General features: G+C 54.8%; 5 protein-coding genes across 5 annotated transcripts; 3 read left to right on the top strand and 2 right to left on the bottom strand.

The window, feature by feature from the left end:
- Positions 1-114: 114 nt before the first annotated feature.
- Positions 115-4,025, top strand: CH63R_04383 (SET domain-containing protein; the record flags this gene model as incomplete). Its single annotated transcript, XM_018299358.1, has 3 exons — positions 115-783; positions 868-3,868; positions 3,922-4,025. 3 exons carry the CDS (start codon positions 115-117, stop codon positions 4,023-4,025), a joined length of 3,774 nt encoding a protein of 1,257 aa, XP_018160604.1.
- Positions 4,026-4,819: 794 nt separating this feature from the next.
- Positions 4,820-6,110, bottom strand: CH63R_04382 (Phospholipase A2; the record flags this gene model as incomplete). Its single annotated transcript, XM_018299357.1, has 3 exons — positions 4,820-5,358; positions 5,620-5,768; positions 5,851-6,110. 3 exons carry the CDS (start codon positions 6,108-6,110, stop codon positions 4,820-4,822), a joined length of 948 nt encoding a protein of 315 aa, XP_018160603.1.
- A 4,187-nt stretch (positions 6,111-10,297) lies between these two features.
- Positions 10,298-13,794, top strand: CH63R_04381 (Srebp cleavage activating protein; the record flags this gene model as incomplete). The annotated part of the gene is made up of 2 exons (XM_018299356.1): positions 10,298-10,329; positions 10,446-13,794. 2 exons carry the CDS (start codon positions 10,298-10,300, stop codon positions 13,792-13,794), a joined length of 3,381 nt encoding a protein of 1,126 aa, XP_018160602.1.
- A 3,304-nt stretch (positions 13,795-17,098) lies between these two features.
- On the bottom strand, positions 17,099-17,296 carry CH63R_04380 (uncharacterized protein; the record flags this gene model as incomplete). Its single annotated transcript, XM_018299355.1, has 1 exon — positions 17,099-17,296. One exon carries the CDS (start codon positions 17,294-17,296, stop codon positions 17,099-17,101), a length of 198 nt encoding a protein of 65 aa, XP_018160601.1.
- A 4,929-nt stretch (positions 17,297-22,225) lies between these two features.
- CH63R_04379 (uncharacterized protein) lies at positions 22,226-23,152 on the top strand (the record flags this gene model as incomplete). The annotated part of the gene is made up of 1 exon (XM_018299354.1): positions 22,226-23,152. One exon carries the CDS (start codon positions 22,226-22,228, stop codon positions 23,150-23,152), a length of 927 nt encoding a protein of 308 aa, XP_018160600.1.
- Between the last annotated feature and the right edge of the window lie 85 nt (positions 23,153-23,237).

Genomic DNA, 23,237 nt, shown 5'->3' with positions numbered 1-23,237 from the left:
ACACTCCTACAGCGATTGCCTCCGGCGACGAACCCTGTCTTTTGAAGCATCCGATATACACGAGAGACGATGGTTGGTGGCAGGCGGGTGCGGTAGAAGCAGAACAATCTCACGATGACCCGCCAATCTTCGGCGAGCTTCGCGCAGTTCTTTCCTGCAGCCCCCCGCGTTGCTAAGGACAGAGCCGAGCGAGAGAAGGCAAAGGCCAAAACGACTCAAGATACGACAGGTTCCTTGCTCGCCGGTCCGAAGAGCATCAGCACCCCTTTGCCCAACGGCACGAGAGGCGAGAGAACGTTTGGAGCTGATGGCCTGCTTTCCGACAATTCGCAGCAGCCACCCGACGGCCGCGAGTCGCCCATAGGGGATACTCTCAATACTGTTGGATCCGCGAGCTCCTATGAGAGCACTGGCTCCTCCGTTTTTAGCACGACTGCCCGGCAGGCTGTTCCCAACGGCACATCTCATATCCCTGCAACCAGCGGCACGCCGCTCACCTCCGTTGAATCACCCTCGTACACAGGCAATGCTGGCCTGCCGAAGACGAATATGCTACAAGCACATAACATCGATCGGGATGAGGCATCGGCCTCTCGCAATACCCCAACATCCCGCCTCAATAGCTCACTCCCAGAGCCATATCCTCCGATTGAGCGCACTCTTGCGCGAGATCCTACCCGATCCCGAAAAGGCCTCAAGTGCACGTATGATCCCAACAACGATCGGACCCTATCGAAGCACGACAAGAAAGATGCCAAGCCGGTATATAAGGAGTTTGGACTGGTACGTACAAATACAATATACCCGCCCCGTGGAGGGGGGGCGTCATCTTTTGTGTGTGAGAGCTTTGGCTAATCAACTGAGTAGGAAGATGACGCCCCCCCTCCAGATCCTCGTCTTGCAAAGGGCGGGCGCCTGGGTTACATCAATACCGATTTTCATCTTCCCAAGTCTCGCTTGCGACAATCACCTTACAACTTGAGGCCGTACCCCTACGACCCCAAGACTTCCGTCGGGCCAGGCCCGCCGACCCAGATTGTAGTTACTGGCTTCAATCCTCTGATCACCTTTTCCAAGGTGACGGCAGCCTTTGCGACCTTTGGCGATATCGCAGAGAGCAGCAACAAGATGCATCCCGAGACAGGCAGCTACCTAGGATTCGCAACGTTCCGGTATAAGGACTCACATCCCAGCCGGTCGAGGCCAGCCCCCATCAAGGCGATTGACGCCGCGCGTCGGGCTGTCAAGTCGATGCATGGTCAGCGAATCGAGGCGAACCAAATCCGAGTCGAATACGATCCCGAAGGCAAGAAGAGTCGCCGCATGCTGGAGGAAGCTCTCCAGAGAGACCGAGCCACGCAGGATGCCTCCATCGTGAAGGCGCCGCCAACAGGCCCTCGAGCGATCGTGACCGATAAGGTCCCTGGACCACCACCCATGGCACCAAAGGGTCCATCTTCCTACAGACAGGCCGTGGTAGGTGTTCCTGCCTGGGTCCCGAGCCAACCAAAGATGCACGTAGCGGTTGAAGAGAAGGTCATCGCAAAACAGCTTGCAAACGAGCCCTACATCTTCGTTGCGCACGAGCACGTTCCTGTTATGGTTACGACAATCCCTCACATGAAAAAGCGGCTTAAGGCGTTCGCTTTGGAGGATATTCGCATTGACCGGACTGGCTACTATATCATGTTCCCCAATTCGTACCACGGCCGCAATGAAGCCATGAAGTGTTACAGGGCTGCTAATCACACCGACCTGTTCACCTACAACATGGTAATGCAGCTTTCCCTCCCTCCTACAACCAGCCGAGACTCCGAATCTGCCGCCCCGCCTCCCCGACGACGGACCCCGAGCCCCGAACGGAAGCGCCGAAGCGATTTGCGACTGCGAGAGGACAAGGATCGCCGTCGCCGTGAAGAAGAGGCAGACATTGAGGAGGAGAAGCGGCAGAGAGCTAAAAACTTTGACCCTGTTCTCGAGGCCTGCGAAGTCGTCACCCGGGAATTGGCGGAGCATCTGATTAAGCACATTCGTACGAGAGTTGCTGCACCGACTCTGACCACTTTCCTGGATCCGGCAAACCACGTTACAAAGCGAAGGCAGCTGCATCTGGAAGATCCTGTTGGGTCGGTCCCGTCCTTTACCGTTGATGCAGGCGATGAGAGTCCCGGCGCCAGCACGCCCAACTCGGGCGCTGATCCCATTGAGCGTCGTACAGGCCGCCTGGAGATATCGGCGTTGCCACGTATTCGTAAGGCCAAAGCCACTGCCCTAGGAGCATCACGTAACCACGGCTTTACGGATCCCTTCTCACGCAAGCGGGTGCCGCAAGGCCGCAATGCGTTCCGATCGCTGCATCATCGCCTCAAGAGCTATGACAGTGACGCTGAATCCGACGATGAGGCGGCAATCAGAGAGTCTTTGGCAAGAGATACTGAGGAGCCCGATTCTAGGCCGCGCAGCCGCATGAGCACAGATGACGATGTTAAGGATGACTTTGCCTCTTGGGGCCCCGCAGAGGAAGACTCCATGACCGAGGCAAGCTTTGCCGTTGGCGACAATCTGACCTCGACGAAGAAGAGGAAACTCGATCTTGAGGTCCAGTCAGCAATCAAACGCCAAAAGAAGTCCGATGAAGAACTTTTTGGGGTTACGCTGGACAATGTGGAACCCGAGTTACTGGTACACGAGATCTCAGAAGAGGCTACCCCCGACGTCGATCTGCTCGATGCGCAAAGCACACGGTCCGAGACCCCGCTGTCGACCACCAAGGGTACGGCCAAGAAACTCAAATCGAAGAAGAAGTCGAAGAAGCAAATCTTCGAGGAACGAGAGGCCCTCAAGAAGCAGCACATCCCAATGCCAACGGAAGTGGAAGAAGATGTACCCGCCCCAACCAAGCTTTTGCCAGAGGAGGTCGAGCCGGTACCGGTAGAAACCAAGGGAGAAGAGCCCCAGCCCGAGCCGACAAAGGCAGATCCGGCCCTGTTCTCGACCACGCCTACTCCCGCCCTTGATCTGTCCGGCGACTTCAAGCTCAGCATTTCTACGTTACATGAACTCTCGCTGTCTGCTTGCGACAGCCCTGACATCGCTAGACTTCGGAAGAGATTCGCTGGGACAGACCTCGGGGATCCACTTCTCTGGTTATGGCGGCGTAATCGCGTCCGGGAACTTAACTCCCCGTCTGGGTCCGTTGACCAGGCCGTGGGCATTGATGGCTACTACGTACCCAATTCCACCGGGGCTGCACGGACCGAGGGGGTCAAGAAGATCCTCAACGCCGAAAAGTCCAAGTACTTGCCTCATCATATCAAAGTCCAGAAGGCGAGGGAAGCACGTCAGGCCAAGTACCAGAAAGACGGCAAAGATGCCGCAGTCGAGGCCAGCCGGCTCACTGTGGCAGAAAAGGCTGTCGCCAAGGGCAACTCGAGAGCCAACCGCGCCAACAACCGCCGTCACGTGTCGGCGCTCCAGGACGAGAAGAAGATATCGGGCGATTCTGACGCTTTCAAATTCAACCAGCTCAAGAAGAGAAAGAAGCCCGTCAAGTTTGCCAGATCTGCGATTCACAATTGGGGCCTATACACGGAGGAAAATATCAACAAGGACGATATGATTATTGAATACGTCGGAGAGCAAGTCAGACAATCCATCTCGGAGATCCGCGAGAAGCGCTACCTCAAAAGCGGTATGGGCAGCAGTTATTTGTTCCGTATCGACGACAACACAGTTATCGACGCCACAAAGAAGGGAGGCATTGCTCGATTCATAAACCATAGCTGTATGCCCAACTGCACAGCTAAGATCATCAAGGTCGACGGAAGCAAGCGAATCGTCATCTACGCTCTCCGCGACATTGGTCAACGTATGTTACCTGAAACACCTTTTCCGGCATGACATGGAGCTAACCAATCGCAGATGAGGAGTTGACGTACGACTACAAATTCGAGCGTGAAATCGGAAGTCTGGACCGCATTCCCTGTCTGTGCGGTACGGCGGCGTGTAAAGGGTTCCTCAACTGACCCGGGTCGATCGATGCTTTCAGGTGTTTTTTGGTGGATGGAAAGTTCGTTTGCATGCGCCCTCTGTAATTTCTGGGACAAATGCTTTGCCGGAGTTGGGACTCAACTTCTACCGTATCTTAGTAGAGGCGAGTTTTTTAGGGGCTTTTTTTCCGCCTCTTGTTTTCCTTCACTTCGACGCATACCCACTTGGATCTGTCATCTGCGTTTATACTATATGCATCACAACCAAGACAAGGAAAAGGGAAAGGAGATGAGTTTTTGAGGGAGTGGGGCAAGGGTGGGAAAAGTGTATCATGATTCACTTCGTCACTTCGAGAGATGCAGGGTGGATTTTCTGGCGTTCATGTCGGGTGGAAGGGGGATTCTGGCCCATCTCTAGGGCCAGGAGAGCCAAAGACAAAGGGCTCCGCATGGACACCCCAAGTCTTCGTGAGAGGAGGAAGAAAAGAGAGATCTTTTGAACAGTGGTCAGGGCAACAAAAACAACCACATTACCAAGATAATCAGGGCGTATATCCCGCGCACAATTGTACATATGGTGGAGAGGCACATGCTATGATGAGGAGAAACTCAACTAAGCAGCGAAAACACCCATTATTCTAGTGGTTGGACGTGCCCTGTGTCATCCTATCTGCCCGACTTTGTAAGGACCGTCGATGTTGTTTGGAGGCCGATGTTCCGGACAAAAGAGCTCAGAGGGTACAGAGGGCCGCTGAATTCCATGTCGTACCTGACGTGATCATTAATCTTGAATGGCACAGAGGCATGTGCGTGTGTGTACCGAGTGGAGCTTACCAGTAGTTGACGGCCAGAACAAAGCCCTCTCCGTCTTCTGGGCAGGACTGCGAAACTTTGTGGTACCACATGGCCGGAAGGTAGAGCATGTCACCCGGCTCAAGGGTGACTCGGACCGGCTCGGCGAGGTGGGAGTAGGGCGTCGCGTTGGTGTCTGGGTGGTCTGGGTCCCACGTCGCAAAGGGGACGCCGTGCAGCGCCCCGTCCTCGGGTCTGTCCTTGTTCTCGTTACTTGCCTCATCGAGCTCCAACGCCAGCCCGCCAAGGTCCCGGCGGGCATACGTCGCAGGCATGAGGGTCCTCTCGTTGACGCAGGGTTGACAGCAAGGCGGCAGGAGGACGAAGTGCTTGCAGCCGCGGATCTGGACGTAGATGTTTTCGTAGTTGTCCTTGTGCAGGGCGGTGACAGAGCGAGAGGTGCCAATCCAGAGGTTCACGGCCTCCGGGTCGCGGTCGAGGGCGATGCGGGCGAAGGGGACCGACGGGGGGACTTGGTGCGAGAGGGGAAAGTATTCATTGCGGAGGTTGTCGTTCTCTGAGAGAGGGGCCGCATGTGAGTTGATGTTTCTTTTTTGTCTCTGAGAGGCGGGTTGAGAGGTGGGATAAGAGGTCGTTGAGCGAGGGCGGAAGCAGGGCTGCATATCAGGGGGCGACATGCACAATCTCGTGAACGTCTACTATCCCAAGGCAGGCTGAAGATTGAATGATATAGGTGAAAGGGGACAGGATATAGCCCATTCAAAGAAGGGGCAGATACAAATGAGTGAAAACGAAGACGAAAGAGAGATTGGCGTACGGGTCTGGGCATATCGGACTTCCGAGGTTGCATCTTTGCTCTTTTCTTGGTTGATCACGTAGTTGATGAACTCTTCAAAATCTTGGTCTTCTTCGTGAGGCTTTGCGAAGACGATTTTCCCGTCATGATCAGTCGGGGCATCGGCGTTGCTGTTTGGGTCGTGTAAGTCAGCGGTCATGAGACAGACACACAACCAAGCGTGAGACGAGGAATGTATTTTCCCCTACTCACCCAAACGGCGTCACCGCGACGTTGACGGCCTGGCCCTTGAACAAGCGCACCAGATACTCCTTATCCCATGTCTGATTCGACTGCCATGAGGACGCCGCGCCGCGGACGACGAAGGGTGTGTTGCGGGCGACGTAGCGCATGAACTCGAGGGGACTTGGCTCCTCGGCCAGCTCCTCAATGAAGGCTCCGTTAAGCTCGTTGTAGGTGGTGATAAGCTCTGCCAGGGGATCGCCTGGGGCTGCGGCGGGGTGTGAGCACATGGCCCTTGGTTGCGATATCTACAATTGCTGGGACGCGCGTGTGTGTGTGTGTGTGATGAGAGTGAAGTTGTGTGAGTGGTGGCATGACTAAGACAGCGTTATCCTGCACAGATATCTGAGCAAAAACAGTGGCCATGGGTCGTCACTTGCGAGGCGAGGAGACATTCTGAAAGGGTGATAGGGTAATTTTGTAAATCTAGGGACTTCTAGGTCTTCGTCCATTCGCACTCGGCCTGACATGACCTGGTGATTTGTGATGGTCGGCTTTCACATTGTTCAATCTCATTCGACTCGGTGCGCACGTGTTTTTTATCAGGCCCTGAGACAGACCGGCCTGGTGAAAGACCCCGGAACTTCACACTACTCTTTTCGGGCGTAGGAACACGCGAGCACAGGGGTGCCTGCCGTTGGGGGGCTGCCATGGGGCTGGCTCCCGAATGCTATCCAATGCATCCGAGGGACACAAGGGGTGTCACGGTTGGATGGGGAGGTGCCGACAGCATCGGAGCAGAGCGGAGCCAATAAGAAGTGCGGCGCGAGTGGGAAGTCAGGCCACTTCAGCATGCTCATGGCCTGATTATGATGAGTGGGAATCCGAAGAGTAAAGCAAACACACCGCAATCACACCCGCCGTGGGTAAGCTCTCTGGCGTCTTTTCTTCTTTTTGGCAGCAGCAGGTGCTGCAAGATTGGCCATCTGATTAATTATAGACCAGGTAGATCAGATCTGCCGTGGACGCAGTGCGGTGCGGCCTGCTGGTGAATTTTTTTGGTATTTATGACGGCCGTCCCTTCCCCCTTCCTCCGATCGAACTTCCATCGCGTGTACGTGCTTTCCGCCTGCTCTTGCCATCGTGAAGTACATCAAGGCAATGGCAGTCGCCCCGTTGCTCTCCCGCCGAGCACGCAACGTATTCTCGCCTAGGTACCCGACCACTTATTTTCAATTTCGCGCTACCTACTGCCAGCCACCAAACCACCAGAGGTTTGACTGCACTGAGTGAGTCACTGGCGATTTGACATCGTCGACGTACTAGCTTTCCGACGAGAGTAGCTCGATGGCAAATCCGCCCTCGATTCCAGCCGAACAATCACAATGAACAAATCCAGGAACCCGGAAGCGGCAGCAACGCCAACGCGAAAAGCCACCAGCACGCCACCCATGGAAGTTGCCACGCGACCGACACTGCAAAAAGACCACCCGTCCACCCACATTCCCGCAACGCGATGGAAGTGGGCATCCCTCGCGACGTCAATCGCACACTCGGACCACACCTTGCACAGTACCATGGCGGGATGGCAGGCACCCCCAAACATGCCCGCGGAGAAAGTGGCTTCAACATCGCTTCGCCGGTTGCACCAGCGCGTGCCAAAATCCCAGGGTCTCTGATGCCGAATCGAAGCTGTGCCGAGGGGCGGGACGTCTGGGCCTGACAGCCAGTAATCCAGACAGCGCTGGTGGCCCGGGCCCAACGATGAGATGCTCTCGCCAGCTCTCCCTCGTCTGCTCTCAAATCCCCAGTCGAGCGCACCGCAGCACGGGTGCTCGAAAAGAGGGGAAATCGCAGCTTGGCCTACAACGTAGACAGACACATACCCAACGTGTGGACAGGTCCGTCGACGCCCGGCCCCTTCAATCGGGACCCTTCCAAGGCCCCAGCCTTGACTTCAAGCGAAGACAGGACAACAAAGTATGTGTAGTGCGACGACTCGACAGCATCGAACCAGCAAAGAACTGTGCGCCAATGCTCCTTGAAGCCTTGAGGGCGCTGTAACACACGACGACGACAGCTGCGGCAATGTTTTCTCCATCCGGCTCTGGAAAGACAGCCGGTCCGAGTGGACACCAAGCAAAGCCGCCCTCCCAAGAAGCTTGCGGTCGTTCCAGAGGGCTCATGAGGAACACGAACGAGACACACACCGACAAGGGCGTCTATGTCTCGCATTGTCTTCCTTCCCTTGCTTCTGGAATGTCCCATAAATGCCATCAAAGTTTTCCCTATTGCTCCGCACGACTGGCATTAGCATCGAGCTTCGGGCAGCGAGCACCCCCCCCCCCCCGCAACGAAAGCTACGACTGGCGTCTTTTGTTTAGGGTGCGTCCAGTAGGGATGTCCTTTCGGAAGGGACAGAGCCGACTCATACAGATAACAGACGCTCGCTCTGCTTGTCCTGAGCTCAGTGGCCCTTACCCTTCTCAGGATGCCCCCAGATTGTCTGTTTCGACTTTGGACCCAAAATAGACGTTCCCAAACTACCCCTCAATCCCCAACCTTATCTTCCTTTCCCTGCTTCATTTGTTCTTTTGTACATTCTCGTCTGTGCCAGAATTCAGACACATCTCGTATGTCTCTGGATGTCTTTGGTGGGCTTGATCGAGGCAACAGACGAGAAGCGAAAGGTCAAAAATAAGCTATTTGGATCCTATCCATCTGTTGCAGTGCACGGCATTCTTCCCAGGTTTTGGGGATTGTCTCACCTCCAACGACATGCAGAGGTCAGCGCCGGCACTCGGCTGATGGGGTGCTTTGTTTTTAGTGGACAATCACCCCTGGGTCCTGTCGGACTCGAGACACGCTGGACAGGGCTGTGACGCCCCCAGCTTGGCGTCGACGGCAAAACGCCCCTGGCTTGGCTCATGTGGCCATCTCTTTTCCAGGTTCACGTGTTTCTTTTTTGTCTTGTCTTGGAGTGAAGTCACTACCAAGTAAGTCTCCGTGTCTGCGAACTTCGAAGTACAGGTACACCGAGCCAAGGACCCGGGACCACCGAAGAAGGAGACGAAGTAAAAGTTCGCAGGGAAAGAAAGGTAGTCGGTGCCCTTTGTGTTACGTACCCCAAAAGCCAGTTGAGATACCTAGCCTGGCATCTATCCTATGTGTGTTTTTTTGTTGTTGTTTTTTTCTCCCTCATGTCTTTCGGCGCCACACAGGGGCCCAGGACTGAATACCTTTCCCCCCTCTCCCGCGCCCACGTCGTGGGGAGGTCGTCGTCCCATGTTACCCAATATGCTACCACTACGCCATGGCCATCGGCAGGTTCCACCTCCCATACCCCCTCCCCGATACCAAGTCTCTGTTAGGAGTATACTGTGTACTGTGCACTACGAGCGAAAGCTGCGCTGGCCCTGAGGCGTGCGTCGTGCAGAGTTCAGTAGGTACATACCTACATTGGTACTGGGCTGTCCTCCCCACCCCTGTGCCTGAGTGCAGTTCCCTTCTTCCTGTCTACACCACCCACACGCTACAAACCAGTGCTGTCTTTTGCCAGGTCGCCCGCCTTTAGCTCATCTCGACACACCCTCAATCGATCCCATCATCACCTGCCAAATCTTCTTCCTCGCAGACTCGTCCTTCTACAAATTCTGTCGACCAGGGTCGCCCAGAAGCTTTAATCAATCTTGGCCGCATATTATTTCTCCGCATCCTCCTCGTTTCGACCAAGATCGCACTGCCCGCACCGCATCACCCTGCGCCGCGCGCAATCTTCTGGACCATATGCGGACGTGACGGATACCGCACCACACACGCACGCAGCCTAGCCAGAGACACGCCCCCATCGACATTGAGCGAGCATCCGTCCAGAAGAAAGTGACTTCCTCCACTCCTCTTCTGCCAACTGGGACACTTTTCCACAATTAACGTCGTCGTCCCAAGCCTCCGCCCAGAACCAGCGCCACACGAGTAAATTAGCCTTGGTCGGAAACTGTTCTGGCCCCATCCGCTGGTGCCCGTCGCTGTCGTTCCACCCACGCACGTCTCCCGACACCCGATTGACCGACAAACGTGGACTCGACTAACCACGTCCCATCCCCGTCGCTCTCCCACCGCGCGACCTTCCGACACTAATACTTGCTAGACTCGCCCATCTCACTCCACCTCGAGCGCATTGATTTCAAAAGCTTCCACTACTATCCATCCCCCCGTCGTCAACCGACTCTCGAACCAACGATTCCCCCGCCGCTCCATATGTTCGATGTTTCTGGCCGCCTCACCTAGCCCCCCCAAATCCAGAGCCGAATCATGAGCGCGGCGACCACCATCTACAGGTCGACATCAACAATACTCCCCGCTACAGTCTAGCACTGAATGGATCGCTTGCTCGACTAAGCCGCGCCCGCCTCTGCAACTTCGTCAACCTCCTCTTCTGCTTCAGTCGCTGCGAGTCCACTTGCAATCGTCGCCGCAGATGATTTGGTATCTGTTGTATCCTTTGCGAGGGTATGTCACCTATTCTCATCTTATCCTTCCCTTCCCTTCCCCCACTGCCGCGCCAGTGCTCGTACCACTCTTGGCTCGGCGCCTTTCTCATGCATGCCCTGACTCTCTATCATCAGAACGACGGAAGCTCCTGTCTTGAACCCGAACCACCCTCTCCGCCGAGCCTTCGCGCGGTACGGTCGATACGCCGCGAGACACGTTGTATCGACCCTAATTATCTCCGTCGCCGTCGCCGCCATCCTCATATACCCCTTTCCGTACCTGTACACCTCGGACTTGAGCAATGGCGCCTCCAACCTCCCCCACCATGTATGGACTGCTGCGCAGCCACTCAAGGAAAACAGCACCGAGTCCGATGTCATTATGCGGTCCATATGGGTCCACGGCAGCTACATGAAGGCTTTGGATCGCGACGTCCTGCTCGGTGCTCTTGAACTGCAGGACGAACTGCTCGGGTCCACCAAAGATTTCAGCCCGCGGCGGACCGTCACGTCCCTCCGGGCCCACGACCCCCACGTAGATCTCGCCCCCGGAGACCGGGATGCTTTTCACGTCATCAATGGCCTTACCAATCAGTCGTGGTTCTTCCACTCGCCCCTCCAATACTGGGCCTGCTCCACGGAGCGCATTTCCGCCGACGAGGACATCGTTTCCACGGTCAACGCGAGGAAAACCCAGCCGACGTCGGTCAATGTTACTCTCAGGCATTCCATTGTCTTCAGTGGCAAGCGCTTCGAGGACAGAAAACTCTTGGCAGCCGATGCCCTCGTCATCACGCTGATTCATCTGCGTGATTCGCCCGTCGGCCGTCAGTGGGAGAGAAAGGCCGAAGCACTCGCGACTCGGATGAAGGACCAATGGACCGCCTACCCGGCAGACGGAAAGAGCATGTCCAGCCAGCTGTACGAGTTCCAGTTTATGCCCATATCCGTGCAAGATACGGTACTTCTGGCGCTCGCGTACGGCCTCGCAGGCCTCTATTTCCTTTATAGCCTCTCCAAGCTGAGGGCTGTCAAATCCAAGTTTGGCTTGATAGTCACTGTCTTCGCACAGGTCGTCGTCTCAATCATGTCTAGCTTTACGGTCTGCGCCATCTTTCGCGTCGACTTGTCTGGCATTCCTCAGGCGGCGTATCCCGTCGTGGTTCTCTCGATGAGCCTCGAAAACATATTCAGACTCATAAACGCCGTCATTATGACGCCTTCGGAGAGCAGCACGAGCAGTCGGATCAGTCGCGCGTTCGGGGAAACAGCACATGTTGCGTTGGCCAGCTCTGCACAGAACGTCCTCATCTTGTGGGGCCTGTCCAAGATTGTCTCGCCTGGCGTATCCGCATTCTGTACCTTTGTGGCCGTTGCCATTCTCTTCGACTTCTTCTACTTGTCGACGTTTTTCCTGGCAGTCCTCAGCGTTGACGTACGGCGGACAGAGCTCGGCGACGCGCTTGCCAAGGCCTCGTTGAAGAACAACAGATATGGCCAGGAGCAGCCGCTGAAGAGGAGCTGGCTTGAGGCGATGTTGCAAGGCAAGATTGCTCTGTCAACACGCATCGCCGGTACGGTCATTATGATCACTTTTGTTCTCATTGCACAGTGGCACTTTTTCGAGAATGACACATTCATCCGACTCTTGCGGGGGCTTTTCAAGGTCTCCAGAGACACCGTCAGCTTCAGCCAGCCAAAGAATTCGCTGCTAGTCGATATCCACCAAGCGCGAAGTCCGACATCCTGGCTTCGCCTTCAAGATCACGAAAGCGCGCGTGAGGTCATCAACGTCATTAAGCCGCGGTCCCATAGTTACATCGCTCGTGTATACGACCCTCTGGTATTCGTCCTTAACGGCGCGGACCGCACGCCCGTTGCGCCAGAGCGTCCCCTACTGCCGGCTCTGTACGACTTTATCGACCATCACCTGAAACACTTTCTCGTAACCGTGCTGTTCATTCTCTCTGCCGTCCGTCTCCTCATGAACTACCTGCTCTGGGGAGACGATGCTGAGTCGAGACGCAACGACGACATGAGCGACCAACCACTCTTGGCGATTGAATCTCTCCCTGAAGCACACTCTTTGGATGTCGTACTGATGTCGTCCTCGTACGACGGGCACATCATCTCGGTTGGGCTGGACCGCGCAATCCGGGTGTGGGATGTCCGATCGGGGGTAAGGGACTACTCGCTTGCTGACATCGAGCCGCCGCCTGAAAACCCGTTCCCGGTTCTGGCAGTCGCCACGGACAAGAAATCTAGCTGGTTGGCTTTGTTGTCATCCAACAAGGTCTTTCTCTGGAACCTTGTCGAGCATCGTTGGGGTCATCCGGTTCCGGTTGAACTGAATGGTCAGAAGCCTGAGGGCTTTTTTTTCGGTACTCCAACTTTTGACTTCGCCAGTCCGCTTGTCATTGTCTGCCGAAACGGCTCTATGACCCAGATCGTCCCCGGCATGAAGGAGCCAATGGAGTTTACAATTTGCAAGAGTCCCTTGATCTCGGTCCGGCCGCTCGTGCAAAAGATTGCGCCGCAAGGCTCTTCGCAGCTGTCGATACTGACAGCGTCAAGAAAGGGGTGCATCCATGTAGCAACCCAGCAAGGGAATGATACATGGGCGTCACAGAGCCTCGACCTTCATTTTGACGAAGATCGAGATGCCCATCAGGTTGTACCGCTCTCGGCCCTCGGGTCATTTTTGGTCGCCAGGTCCCAGACAGTGGATCTCGTCGATGCGAGGTCCAAAAATCTCCTTCACACGTTCGAAACGGAGCTCATCCAACCACGGTCGTTGAGGTGCTTTCACTCCTCGCGACGGAAGCCGCAATGCGGATCGATCGGGCTCGGTTCGTTTGGCATCGCGTACAACCACGCTGAGTCGGGCGACTGCATCATGCACACCTTCACACCCAAGGAGGAAGGTAACGTCATCTGTTTCCGCAACACGAGCCTTCCGCCTAGTCGTAGCTGCAGCGTATGGTCTGAGACGATCGAGTCGAAGCGTCAAATCAGCAATCCAGGCACGTGGGAGGCACTGCCCAACGGCTTCCTTGTGGGTGTGCGGAGGGACGCTTACGACGGCGGATCGAGCAGTGGCGAGTCATCCCCGACAACTAGCAGCGGTCTCCGGCGCAGGATGTACCAGAGGCTGGAGAAGCGATCGAGCAGATCGCCGGACAGCTGGGAGGTCTGGATCGCTTCACAACTGGGACGGGAGGAAATTTACGAAACAAGGCCGCTTCATGCCGACTACGAGATCGGCTCACATCTCATCATTTCAGAACTTGGTCCGATGGTCAAGGTCGGCACGGCGTCGGCCGCAATTGGTTTCGGCAATGTCATCAAGCTCATCACGGTTGGGCATCAACATTTCGAGGACCTGGCCGAAAACGAAAACGGGGAGGCTCTGCACATTGGCAGTCGACGACGTAAACCGGCAGCGGTTACGCATGCTCGTATGGGTATCCAGTCATGGATTTGAATGGGGGGGGTTTTTTTTTTTTAAGCGGTAGTCGAACTTCGGGACAGATGGTTTCATTGACCGGAAGGCACACTTTTCTTCATTTTCATATACCCAGGATCAACAAGGGAGTTGGGCAATATTTTTTATTCTTTAATTTTTTTTTTTTTGATGTTTACCTTTGAGAAATAGCCTAAATTTCACTCCGCCATCTGAACCGAAGGGGGGTTTAATTGAACGATTCCCCGTTTTAGTCATTGCTTGGAGGCCTATCGAGACGTCAGATGTCAACTTAGTCAACTTTTCAAACAGTATCGCAACAAACTCGTCGTTTTGAAGGAAGGAGAACTAGCAAGTGAACCATACAGTTTTGGTTTTTTGTGTTTTTCTTTTGTCTACAAGGCCTGACCTGTCACACTAACCCTCTTAACAGTGCACCTCTTATCTAGCCCGTTTTCCATTCTGATATCCCAATTCGGTAAAAAATGCCCAACGGCGTGGAGAATCTGGCCGGCAGACCTCACTTCAACCGTGCTCAGCGAGAGCCTCCTCTACAACCATCTGCGCGTGGTGAGGGAACGTCGCCGGCCGCGAGTAGATGCCGAAGATGCACTAAGTGTTGGCTTTGAGCTCTGTGAGAAGTTGGCTGTTAGCCGGGAAGGGGTTCCAATCTCTTCTGCCAACGAGGGGAAGGGGCTGAACACTGAGCACTTGACTCTTCGTCTGGAGAAAACATGCCGGGGTTCGTCTGGTCAGCGAGCCGCCACATTTCCTTCCGGATGGTGCTATAAACCCCGTCGGCACCTCGCAAGTTTGTGTAGTTGTAAAAGTCACCCGCATTGTCCCGGATGGTTTCGTAGCAACTGATCTAGTCGAGGATGCGCAAGCTGCTGGGGAGCAGGCTGATGCTGGCACTGGGCTGGGGCGCGATGGTTTCGTGCGCCTTGAGAAGCATGTAGTCGATGCCGAGCTGCTCCAACATATTGGCTAGAGACAGCCCTGTCACGCTGTCTTCCACAAAGATGACTCCGGGTCCCATGTTTGATGTGATATTGACGGGGTCTCGGAAACGTATAGGGATCGATGGAAGAGGATGGAGGACATGAAGAAGCTTGACTTTGGCTGAGAGGGCTGTTACTGTGTCCTTCTCCTAAGAGAGAACGTCTGCCTTCAAGTATGCTGTTCGCGCCAACCTATCCATACATCCCTTTATGCCAGCCGCTTAGCAACCAAAACAGCGGTAGGCTAGGATTGCTTGCAACGAGGAAGTGAGCCTTGCCCTCGCCAGCCCGTCGCCTAGGTCAACGCTTTGCATACTGCGCATCGACCATGATCGACCATCAATGGATCATCGGGGGCCAATGTAACATTGACCGGAGATGCTGTGTATCTAAGCGTCAGAGGGATCACGCCAGAGGCCGAGACACCATTCGGGAACCGGCTACCAGGACTGGCCCGTCTTCAGAGGTATCGTCAGGTTTCAGGTACAAGGCAACCTCCCATCGGCTTCTACTTTCGGCTCCCCACGACGATGAGCTCTCCTCATCCCCGTTCCCGCCTCTCTCCAACTCGGGCCGCTCGCTGACGAACGCCGCCTCTGCCCACCCTAGCTTTCGTACCCTTAGGTTCTTCCTACTGTGTGCTCGAAACGGCGAATTAATCGACATTTGATCTGGCCACGGTGCCACAAATCGAAAAATCGACCGGGCGGAGACGACCAGTATCATTGTCATGGCAAACGATTCCACTTTTGTCGTGTGTCGACGAGATACGTTGTATGTATTTCCACGTTATTTACGGCATCCCACGTGCTGCCCCATTCAATTCTTACAAGGGGTTGTCAACCTCTGCTTTCGTAACATCCGGAAACCCAAGCTCAACATACACCCAGCAAGCTACTAGGCCTAACCTGAGCCACCAACGTCGCTTCACCATTTGCCTTCGTTATTGGCAAAGACAACGTACCACCACGCATCGCGTTCGGAAACTGTTGTTCCGTAATGTTTTTTAGAATTGGCAAGATAAGATTCGATTTGATGGTGTGGCGAAGTTGGTCAGGCTACACCCACCTCATTTGCTCTCGTTTGCTGACAAGAAGCTGAGAGCTGATGATGGATAGGTAACCCGGTGCGAACTCCATGACAAGATAGGTGAACCATGCTCGAGTTCCGAGGATCCACCGACAGCCTTGCCGGTCGGTGCCCTTTCGTGTGCCTTGTCATACGAAAGCCAACCTCTTCCCTGTGGCCGATGAGTTGAAGCGCAGTGTTGCGAGTGCCAACGGCCCCGGCTCCGACCGGGCTGTCCTTTGTGACACACTGGACCATGGCGATCCAAATGGGGGCCGCAGACGCTCAGAAGGTAGGAGCGACCGTGATGGCTCCAGCCCGTCATGGCGGTGCCAACACAGATAGCAGCATCTGTTTTGAGCTGTGGAAGAGTGACAAGGAACGCTACCTAGACGAAGTTGGAGTATTTGAAGGTAGTTAGATGCTCACATCAGAAGTCCAGCGTCAACATTTCTACCGGTCGGTAGCCGTTACAAGCAACTTGTAATGCTGCCATCACAATCTCGGATTTGCTGGCTAAGCTTGTGGGTTAGAAGACGCGAGCCAGAGGTGTATTTTAACCAGAATGAAGAGCCCAGCCAGAAGGGTTTCCATTGACCTCGTGACTGCGTTCATCTCTGTCTATCCTTTCAGTCTGCTCTCTGGACAGAAGGAAATCCCTTACAGCACTGAAATGTGTCCCTTTGGAGGCAATCGATTGTATACTCGACCAAACCAGACTGTGGGTGTTTGACGTCTTAGGGCGCGAGGATATATGCATACATTTATAGATGAATGTAAGAAATACCGATATCCTTTGGTAAAATCCAGCCATTGTATGGATAATTTAATACGACGGGGTTTTGCTCGCAACTATCTGCATGTTGGGTCACGAAACCGGCTCACTTGCGTGTTACGTAGTCCTCCCATCTTCTAGCATGTCATCAACTAGCTTCGGCTGGTAACATGTGATTCGGTTATTGAGAACCTGGAGAGAAGATTATGTGCTTGGCGATAAGTGTGGAGGAGGGACGCCTTTTTTTCTTCTTCAACTGGGTGACTAAGATGTCGCTTTCAAAACAAGATTTTGTAGAGCTTCCAGGCTGCCGTCAAAATGCCCACACGCACAACATGCCCTCCCACTCTCACCAAGCGTCCGGCCGAACCTACAGCTAAACGACCCGCGATTCAAACCTTCAAAGTTCAAGGAACTCGAATGATGCATCCTCGTTCAATCACGCCTCGCGGCCTCGAGCGGAGGCCAATCCCCGGTCTTACTAACACCGCGCCCTCGGGCACGGGTACCGATCAGGAAACCAGGTCAAGCACTCCTCGCACGCGTCGTCGAGGCCGATCGTTTGCCAGACCTGGCGCTTGGCACAGGGCTTCTGGATGAGGCTGGCAGGCTGGCAGAAGCGCGCGAAGGTGAAGGAGAGGTGTTTGCAGGTGAAGGCGTGGGCGTAATACTGACACATGTTGGGCTCGTGGTCTTCGGTGTCGATAGAGCGGGTTGATGCGAGGTTGGCTTCCCTCGAAGAAGTATGAATGCGTCTATTTGGATGCCGGAGGAATTCGTTGAAGGGCTGAGTCCAAGTGTTTTTTTGTTGGCTGGACAGTCGTGTAGTCTGCGAGAACTCGAAGCTGCCACGTTGGCAATGTGGGTGGTGTGCGTAGTACTTGCTTCCTGGAACGAGAGGTTGTGTGGATGTTCCGCACAGAGGCGCCTTGCTCTCAGATTCCGTATGTTTCTGAGATTGCTCTTTTCTTCGATAGCAATGAGACGGGAGTAAGGAACGAATGTAAGCATGTTATTTCAAGGACAATTCAAAAGAAACTTCAAGTAGAATACAACAGCTCGTGGTCTGTATTTGTAGACCCAAAACACGGGCATATTGAGCCCAGGCCCGTTTGCTCATTTCGAGCATCAAACCGAGAACAAGGTTCCGCGGCGTCACTTCGATCCTACTGGCAGCGCCGTTTGAGGAGCTGTAGGAAGCCTCCCTCCCCATTGCGAAACACCAAGCCGGAGCAAGGTGTACAGGAGATGGGAACCCAATAAAACGCGTGCCGTACCGAAGCACCGAGATCTTGCGACATGGGCTCGGTCCCGGAAGCTGCATAGATCCGCTCCGGAAGCAAACGGTGGTCGGGATGGAACGTGGAAAATATCGGCCGAAGTGGCCTCACTCGAGAACACATTTTTCCACAGTAGACAGGCTACTCCGGACAGTTTTCATCAAGACGTTGACTGACAGCTGGCGTTGGTGGGTTGCACTGACCGATGAGGGTGTCCACGTGCCAGTATGGGTTGCCCAACATCATCACATTGTCCTAGGAGAACTCAGGCGGTCGTCAAGCAAGTTGACCGGGACGGTTGAGTTCAGGCTGCCGTCTTCGCCTTAACCCGACGCGGTGCCTGATAGTGGCAGATAGGGCTGCAGTCCATGATCTCGGCCATACAGTGTGACGGCTGCTAGAGATAGTCCGGGCCAAGGTACAGTACGCAGTAGGTGACGGGAGGTTCTAGCAAACTCTGCAGAGTCGCTGTGTGATATGTTTGGGCTGGCAGAACATGAGACCTTCTCCGTCATCTGCGTTGGCAACACATGCCATCTTGGCTGTCGCTCGACCCGACGTTAATCCAAACTACCCCCATCTTCCTCTGATGTCATGCCGCAATTCTTCAGCCAGCACGCAACCTGATGGGAGGCCGGGCGAAGCGGATCCGTAAGGAGGCAACGAGTTGTTTGCACAGTCGTAGGTATGATGGCAGAAGAGACAAGCGCAGCAGGCACCCGGTAATGGGCTCTTCACCGCCAGTTTTAGTTGTGAGAGCACCTGTTTGTGGCCAGTGACCACTGGTCCCTCCTGCAGACGTCAGGTCGTGCTTCGGTGTCCGGGATGTGATACTTTGACTGGAGTTCCTGTCGTAGAGGATGTCATTCAGTGAAGTAACGACCGCCCCGGCCGATTGAGATGGGGATTGGATGGCTGTAGATATGCTGGCCAAGCGCGAGGTTGGTTGATGGCACGGACAGGTTTCTAAGGAGCGGACCATCTGAAGCCTACGTAGCTGTAAGGCGCAGCCAGGCGGTTTGGTGATGCGCTGGCACCAGTAAGCCTCTGTAGAGTGCACACAGGCCTGGGAGAGGGCACAAAAGGTCGGTGATAGCGACTGAGATGAGTGCGATTCGAGAGTTCGGCGTGGGAGGAAAGAGGTGGCTGGGATCCCGAGAGTTACGTTTTCCCTGCTTCGAGAAAGCGCACAGCGTCCTGTTGGCCAGACCAGAGCATATTCGGCGCTAGAGCTAAAAATGGAATGGTGTCGCAACGAAACAAGGGAGACGCTTGCAGTGTATCTTTCCAAGTACCTACCTGCTCAGAACACTTCTAGGTAGGTAAATAGGTAGGTAAGATAGTTAGTTGGCAAGATGGCGGTACGTACCTGCTGAAAGGGAACAGTGATGAGCACAACTTAATGTGCGACGGACGGCTTGTGCCATTTCCAATCTGCTGCCTCCCTCGCACAATACGGCTTGTGCAACCTGTATCGGCGAATACACCACGCTTTTTAAAAAGCATTCTATTTCGGAAGGTGGATTGGGTGCCCTGAAACGGTGGAATCCCCCAAACAGACCAGGGTATACAAGGTGGGGGGACGGCTATCCGTTGCGGTTCGAGGATGACGGGAACAATACTCGACAATCGACGATCTGCCACGCTGTGCGTCTCCAGGTTTCTTGCGTTGTTCCTGAGGGGAGCATATGACCAGTATCATCTCGCCGGTAGTAGACCACAGGAGTGCAGCGCGTCTGTCTGTGTGGGAGCATGATGGCCCTTCAACAGACACCAGAGACATGTCTGTTGAGGGAAGGGGGAAGCAAGTGCGTCGACTCAGGCAGCTCGAAAGCTAGCCGTCACAGTGCAGTAGCAAAGATGGCACTTGACGCGGCTCGAGGGTACATGCCGTTGTTTACGCGATCCCGCGTGTCAGAAGCAATGTGTCTCGGCTTCAACCCTGTTCAGAAGCATCCCATGGTTCGGACGAGCGACGCAATGCTTCATGTGCAAATGCCGTAGTCTGTATATTGTACTCTGTAGACTAGTCAAGATGGGACGGCGAGCGGCAACTAGGTGAATGAGGTGATGTTTCGTTCCCTGACTTCTTTGCTCGGGCATCAGGCTGGAAAAGGGAGGATGCCGGAAACTGGAAGGTGAGGGCAGATGACAAGGGAGGGAGGATCCCGTCTTCGCTCCCACCTTGGTGGTGGTGCGTGTCGTACCTGTTTCCTGCTTCAGTACGGATACTCTCGCAGGTTTAGGTACTTAAGGTCCTACCTAGGTATGCTGGGGTCGCCCATGTCAATGCCCCGATACTTCCAAAGCGGTATAGCGCACCTCTTCTTGCCCCTCTTTTCCTGCAAACTGGAGCGGGAGACGGTGCATGGGTCACTGGTGCCTTGCCGTGGGTGCTTGCTCGCTTTCTTCCCATACTTGCCTTAATGACTTCCTTCTCCTTAATGACTTCTTTTTTTATTCTTTATTTATTTTGCAGGGCTGGCAGTCGGTGCAAAGTACCCCAGCTCAGCTTCTGGCCCAAGCTCTAGCTGCAGCTCTTCATTTCGTCCCTACCTACCTAAATACCTAGGTACCCAAGGTACCTGTGCCCAGTCAGTAAGTCATACTGCCTGCTCACTTCTCTCTGCCAGCTGCTCTCTTTCTTGAGAGCTGCCTCGCCCTCCCGCCTTTCCCAGCCCCCCAGCCCCGGCCTTTTCCAGCCTGATGTCACTCGCTGGCTGCTGCAATCTCTATCCGTATCTCGGTGATCTTTTCTTTCGCTCCCTCCGTTCTCTGCCCAATCTGACACCCGTGCTCGCGCTTCCAGCTTGTTCCACTGGCGGGCCCTCCCACGTGTTCTTCTCTCCCATTGACACTGTATGTGCGGCGCGTGGCGTTTTCTGGAGAGTTGAACAACACATCTTGCAGCATCTCTCTCCGTCTCCCCCTGTCCCTCTTCGCGCATCCCCCACCACCCAACCTACCTGCAACGCTTGACTCCATTCGCTGCTTCTTCTCGTCGCTGTATGACATAAACTACAGCCACTGCTGCTGCTTCCACTTCGTCTCCTCTCACCTTGTCGACAACCTAAATCCGGTGTCTGTATTTGTACACTCGCACATTCGCAACAGTCACTCGCCGGCCCAACCCGTCATCCATCTGTAACTGCGGAGAGCATCGTGCCTATTCCCTTCTGCCCGGCCTCAGTATCCAGGCTCCACGTTAACAAGACCGCGCAGCTCGCAACTCTCGCAAAGGCCCACACTCGTTCATGCACAATACCACCGCACGCCCCCGGTCCTCCTGCGTCTGTGTCTGCAACTCTCCTTTAGGGCACATATAACCTGCAGCTATCTGCTTTACCTTACATTACATTGCCCGAACCCATCCTAGAACCTGTCGCCGTTGCCGCTCGACTCGCTCTCGAATCGTCCTCGCCTGCGGTCGAAATGCCCTCGTAGCCCAACCTCGATCACAACGCCTCGTCCCACCTCAATTCAACCATTGCTCCTGCTGCCGCCCGTCGAGCCCCATTGCATCTCATTGCTTTCGCTCCCGCCCTCGGAATTCAGCCTGAAGGTCGTTTGACGTCTGGCTACCGCCCCCGCAGCCACGCCACGCCCACCCTCACCGCCTTCTGTGCCGGCATACCCTTTGACGCTCGTTTGCCCTTCCAGGGGTCGCCCTCGCAGCCCAATTGACGGCTTCAGCTACACCCATTTTCAAATTCATAAGCCCTTTGGACGACATTCTACCCAATCCTCAAGCAAACGTCGTCATGCTCTTTGCGAAAACGAACCATTCCGCCGCCGCCGTCGTCTCTCCGTTTAAGCCTCAGTTCACTCTGTCCCTTTACTATTAGTCGCCATTTGCGCCGCCCAGCCTATCATTGAAAACGCCTGACCAACCTACTGCGCATTTGCTTGACACTCACTGTAATGTATTATATTTGTGAGCGTCTAATCCGCGCGTTTGTGCGACTCATACTTACTGCCGCAGTTCTAACCACGGCTCATAATCAGTCTTGACGCTGGAACACCAAGCGTTTAATCCGAACTTGTCTGAGCGCGCCTGAGTCCCGGCTCATTTCTCGGCCTAGTTGCACTCGCCATTTTCACCTTTGGCTCACTTCTAGCCTCTCCAATTTCATCGCTTTCCATTTGCTGGTTCACAATCTCCCTGGAAGACTGAACTTGGGCAAAAAGAATTTACTAGTTCACTGATATTAATCAGTCACTCGCTCACTCAAAAGTAGTTACGACTGACTTTGGTGCCCTATCCAGCACCCCCCCCCGGAATCGCAGCCTGGTCCCCCTCATCTAGCCCATCCGCAACATAAGTCTCAATGGCTTCCTCCGAGGTGGATCAGAAGTTCCTCGGCAAATGGGCGAAAACCGTGGAAAACGACAATCCGCTCTTGTCCTCGATGCTCTACAAGATCCTCGGTCTCTCGCTCAGCCTAGCGGAGCAGCTCGTTACGGCTAAGAAACAGCGCCGGCCCGAAGCGTCCCGAACGCCCCAGTCTCTCGATCTCATCTTTCACATCATCTGGCTGTCAAGAGAAGGTCTAGTCATGCTGCAGCAATATGTCATTCCCATGGTTGGAAACCACACTGAGCTCCGCGTGCTGGCGTACAAGCTCCGGGCATCGTTTTACCACATCTTCGTCCTGTTCCACAACAAACCTGCCGTGTCTACAATGGGCATCGCGACTCCCGACACCATGGCTGATTTCACGCCGCCGAGGCTAGACAAGGGCAAGGGAATCGCACGGGAGGATTGGAATTCTTCACAGGGGTCAATACAGCCGACACACGCCCTCGAGGGCGGACCGGTGAACCCTCCGCCGGGGTTTGCTCCCCGAAGCGGATCGGACCTCCCCGCCGCCTTCCTTGAGCCACCGAGAGATTACCTCCCCGAGGCCCACAAGTACTTCAAGGAGGCCATTGCTCTGGCCGACCAGCATCTCTGGGGCTCCCACTCACTCCGACTCTCGGTCAAGACTGAGTACGCTGCCTTCCTCTACGATTGTGTGCACGACACCGACGGGAGTCGGAAGCTAGCCAAAGAAACCATCTCCGAGGTCTACGAGGCGACGGAAGGAATGGACGACGACATGTTTTCCGATGCCTGCGAGCTGGTCACCGTTTTGGGCAAGATGATGAAGCGGGGGCTCGGGTCCAGCAACAACACGCTAACTAAGGGGACCAGCCCCAGTCCGGCCGCACCGCCAGGGACCACCATGGCGCCGGGCATGGAGAATCCCATCTGAATACCTGATCGGACGAGGTCCTCATTATATCTCCAAAAGATGCAAATCATTCACACTTAGGGCCGACAGCGTGATCCGAGTAAGA

Source organism: Colletotrichum higginsianum, chromosome 3 (assembly GCF_001672515.1).
Source record: "Colletotrichum higginsianum IMI 349063 chromosome 3, whole genome shotgun sequence".
Lineage (NCBI taxonomy): Eukaryota > Fungi > Ascomycota > Sordariomycetes > Glomerellales > Glomerellaceae > Colletotrichum > Colletotrichum higginsianum.
The sequence above is the reverse complement of the archived record's forward strand: the minus strand, read 5'-3'. Positions and strand labels throughout refer to the sequence as shown.